This window comes from Bombus pyrosoma, linkage group LG5, assembly GCF_014825855.1.
Source record: "Bombus pyrosoma isolate SC7728 linkage group LG5, ASM1482585v1, whole genome shotgun sequence".
In the NCBI taxonomy this organism is placed as follows: Eukaryota; Metazoa; Arthropoda; class Insecta; order Hymenoptera; family Apidae; genus Bombus; species Bombus pyrosoma.
This window is the reverse complement of record NC_057774.1, coordinates 31,002-35,925: the sequence shown is the minus strand read 5'-3', so window position 1 is coordinate 35,925 and position 4,924 is coordinate 31,002. Positions and strand designations below refer to the sequence as shown.

General features: G+C 37.6%; 1 protein-coding gene across 1 annotated transcript in view; it reads left to right on the top strand.

Annotated features, from left to right (window-relative positions):
* LOC122567863 overlaps positions 1–3,025 on the top strand; it is a 7,851-nt gene extending 4,826 nt beyond the window's left edge. The window contains exon 2 of the mRNA XM_043726990.1: positions 2,916–3,025. Coding sequence (XP_043582925.1) covers positions 2,916–3,025 — 110 coding nt within the window. The remainder of the gene's footprint in view (positions 1–2,915) is intronic.
* Positions 3,026–4,924: the final 1,899 nt, after the last annotated feature.

Below are 4,924 nucleotides of genomic sequence, written 5' to 3'. Positions count from 1 at the left end.
TCTTAAAAAATGTTGAAGATTATGGCAAAAAGAAAAGAACTGGTCGGCCGTCATCGTTATCCGATCGTGATAAGCGAGTAATTTTGCCTGTAGCTTCCAACTTGCAGTTAACAACGAAGCAAATAATGGAAAAATCTAGTGCTAGTGCCAGTGTTTCAAGTGTTTGTCGAGTTCTACTATCCTGCAAAGATATTAAGAGGTTGAAATTGAAAAAGAAACCTTCGTTAACAACGAAACACAAAGTAGAACGTTTGCGCTTTGCAAAAGAAAGAATGCATTGGAAAAAAATGGATAAGGGTACTATTTTCAGATGAAAAGGGTTCAACTTGGATGGTCCTAATGGATTAAAATATTATTTTCATGACATGAGAAAAGGGACAATGTCGGCAATTCGACGACAAATGCGAGGAGGCGAAGTGATGGTTTGGGCCGGCATCGGTTATTTCGACAAGAAAAGTATCAAGTTCATCGTTGGGAGAATGAATAGTGTCCGATACATAAATTTAAGTAAAGAACAAATAAATAATCATGCAGAACGCATTTCTGGACCTGATTAAATCTTTCAAGAAGATAATGCGCCTGCACACACTTCAAGATTGGCCCAATCATATTTTAATGAAAATAATACATCTATTTTGCCGTGGCCTGCACGCTCCCCGGAACTTAATATTATTGAGAATTGCTGGGCAGAACTTGTTCATGGCGTATACCCGAATGGAAAGCAGTATCAACACGTACAAGAAATAAAACATGCAATTGTACGCGAATGAGTTACGTTAAGTCAAAATCATATCCAGAAACTATATAAATAGATACCAAATCGTATAATAGAAGTTATAGAAAATAAAGGGGGTGTCCCATTATTAAATAAGTATATATGTTTCGTAAGAAATTATTGTTAGTTGCAATTTATGTCGATTATTATTTTCTTATTGTACATGTGTTATCATTTCGTTCTTAAAATAAAACAGTTTTTGTTAGTTATACCCTAAACCTCATAAGATTCTTAGTTATCTTCAACGAACCGCATATCCTAAGCTTATAATATTTTGATAATAAACGTTACAGACGAAACGCTCTGCACGCGTCAGTGAGTAATTAAAGATAACACACCTGGATTATCTTTTTGACGAGGAGTGTATATATTATTTTACGCCCCGACGGCCTCTCTATCGGCCGCGTTCTTAACCGTCTCCTTTGCTACTACAATGTCGCAGACAGATCGGCTTTCATGATCGTCGCGAGATATGCACAAAGTATCGATAAACGCATAGTTGTCGTCAAGCAGCGAGTTCTAGAAACATCGCTTCGCATACAGTCCGTTATTCTACCTACGCAAAAAAGATGGCATACGTGATCACAGGCGCGCACGGTTGCGAGACCGAATTACAATCGCAAATTAATTGCATCATCGTTAAATTATTTGTGACATTTTCATTATAATTTTAAATATTGTTAAATATACAAGTTTATATTAACCCTGTTAATTCAGAGTTAAAATCATTTAAACTACCTCTGTTATCCTAATCGAAACAAGGGAACGACTGATTCGCGGCGCCGATTATCAGAATCGTAGCGAGAATTTACGCCTCTCGCTGACGCGTTTTCTTCGTGATCGCGTCTCTCCGCGAACGGCCGCAACATATTGAATTTTGAAATTTCAGTGGTAATATAACGAGAAACGACCGTTGCCATAACATCGCCAAGATATAAGATGGATCTATATGTGTACATAGAAATTAGAAAATATTTATTGGAAGCATAACTTTGCAAAAATGACCAAAGTATTTGAACCGACGATTATTCGCTATATTAATAAGACACGATATTTTGCGAGACTGTCTTTACCGCTAACTGTATATTTTAAAGCTGTTGAGAATTGTGGATAGTAATCGCCGAAATATATAAGTGAGAACACTTTCATTGCACGTAGAGATGATAATAACATGGTTTTATATTTATTTAATATGTAATGTACAAGGTATTCATAGATACCCGTTGCATGTATTTCAGCACTCTCCTAGTCTCATTTTTATCATGCGTACAAAACAGTGACATTATTTTGTTCTACGAGACGCTGCGCACGCACATACATGTGTATCACACTGCGTGGCTGATCCCGTGTAGCCCACAAAATTACATATATCTTAATAAAAACTACTATTTCTCCCGTATACTAATCTTCAACTAAGCGTTTATTTGCAATAAACATCGTGTAACTTATATATACATTTCCTGACTAGTTTCAAAGTTTACCATTGTAATGAAGATAGTCGTGTCCTGTTACTTCCCCAACGAAACTTCAAAAACTTTTGTACAATGCACACGACGTATTCATAAAATAAATTTTCTAATAAATGTTTGAATACTTCTGTGAGTTGTACATAATTGGAAACTTAATGAAACTCCAGACACGTGGACACTACATTTATGATGTTGCGAAGCCAACAGATTATGTTGGGAGACGATCTGTTTTATAAATATACGAATCGAGGTTGATATATTTTTGCGTCATCCCCCGGACTGCTTGCAATTCAGGGTATAGTATAGTCTTTTCTGGCGTTGTCAGTGTATTCTACAGGTCAGAATAAGGAAAAGGCGTTCTACAAAAACATGTATGCCATTTAAAGCGTTGTTAAAGAGCTATAACAAAAGAAAATATCTCTATCATATATATAATATTTGTATTTAGTTGTGGTAGTCGGAAGGCATCGCAATTCTTCAACTCCAACTACAACTACATTTAAAAATGTTCACCATATCTGCCTCTTTCATTCGGACTCTTTTCTCGTATATAATTTTTTGTTGTATGTCTTTAACGATGTTTCCAATGACATGCAAATGTTTATATGTCATTTTTTTCTTATTTTGACCTACATGATACACTCTGCATAACTCACTTTCATTTATCGTAGGCGAAACGGGCACTTATACAGATTCTAATTCTTCCAGCTTGAACGTCGAGAACGTTATCCTCGTTGCTGGTTTCTCAAGACTGCATAATGCTGCAAGTCAAGGCGAGTAACGTTCGCAAGGGAAGAAAAACGCGGTAAAAAAGAAAATGATTTCATGGAGATGGAGAGGAGAGCGGTTTCCTTGGTCTGCTTCAAATAAATTTACCTGTTAGACAAGGACAGGTTAGCAGAGGGATAAAAATAAAATTTTTTTTTTATTTGGTCGTCAATTTACAAGCCATTCTCATTGTGAATTTTAAGTAACTTCATTTGGCGTGTTACAGTATCTTGGATTATAATAATTCATATTATGTTGGATTCTAGTTGAAGCTAATGCTTCAATCTAAAGGGTATTTTCCTTTTAGTCTGCGGGTCTGATCCGTCGTGTCAAATAGTTGGGTGACTAATGGGTTGTGGTGGTTGTTGACTCTTGTGTTATATCTGCTTCTGAACTTGTATATTTCTTCTTTGACTGTGGGTATCTTGAGGTCGCGGTGGATTGTTTCGTTGGTGACATACCAAGATTCATTTATTAAGGATCTTAGTGTTTTTGATTGGAATCGTTGAAGGATTTCTATGTTGGAGTTACTCGCAGTTCCCCATAATTGGATCCCGTAGGTCCAACCAGGTTTTAGTATGGCTTTATATAGCATTATTTTTCTCTGTGTGCTTAAGTTGGAGCGACGGCCAATGAGCCAGTAAAATTTTTTAAGTTTAGCCTTGAGTTGCTTCGATTTGTCTATGATGTGTTGTTTCTTTGTCAATCTCCTGTACAGAGTCATGCCCAGATATGTGACTGAATCCTTGTTAGGAATTGTAGTATTGTTAATGGTCACCTGAGGGAAGGTTTTGTTTTTGCAGCGTGAAGGTTACATGTGTGGATTTGTTTTCATTAATTTTAAAGTCCCATTTGTGGGGCCACTTTTCCATAGAGTCAAGACCTCGCTGGAAAGTGTAGTATGCCATTATTGAGTTTGAGTGGGATGCTAGTAGTGCTGTGTCGTCAGCAAATGTCGCTGTTGTTATTTCTGTTAAGGTTGGTAAATCGGTTGTGCAGATGGCGAACAGTAGAGGTCCAAGGACACTGTCTTGGGGCATGCCAGCTTCTATTGGATATGTTGCGGTTGTGGCGTCTAAGCATTTACCCATGAATTGTCTATTGGTTAGGTGGAATTTTAGGATGGAGTAATAGATGTGTGGTAAGATTTTCCTTAGTTTGAAGAAAAGGCCTTCATGCCACACTTTGTCGAATGCCTGTTGAATGTCTAGGAATACTGCAGAGCAGTATTTTTTCTTTTCTAGGTTTTGGCTTATATTGTGTGATAAACGATGAATTTGCTGTATCGTAGAATGTTGCTTGCAAAAATCGAATTGGTGATCTGGCAGCGTTTTCAATTCCTCTCAGAGTGAAAGCATTCGATTCATGAGCATCTTCTCAAATAGTTTTGACAAAGTAGGTAGAAGACTAATTGGGCGATAGGAGTTAGTTTCGTTTGTTGGTTTTCCGGGTTTCGGGATGAGAGTTATCATTGATATTTTCCAGGGTTTCGGATAGCATTCAAGACGAAGGATTGCATTGCAAATTTATGTGACGAGTGAAATTCTTGTTATGGGAAGTTCCTTGATCGCTTTATTACTTATCTGGTTATGCCCCGATGCTTTCCTGGGATTTAGGCGACGGATTAATTCTGTAACTTCTAGAGAAGTGAAAGGTTCAATAGAAGGAGACATTTGTAAGGGAGAGTGCAGGTATTCCGTTATTTCCGGGGCAATATTGGAGGAATGAGATTTAAATACGTTGGATAGGTGTTTAGGGAACAGGTGGGCTTTTTCTTTGGGGCTACGTGCCCATCCAACTTGCGGAAAGCGAATTAGAGGGATTATTTGAGGGGGACGCGTGAGTTTCCTGGAGGCCTTCCACAGAGAGTAGTTGGAGTCGGCTGTGGATTGGCAAGATATTTTTGAAAACA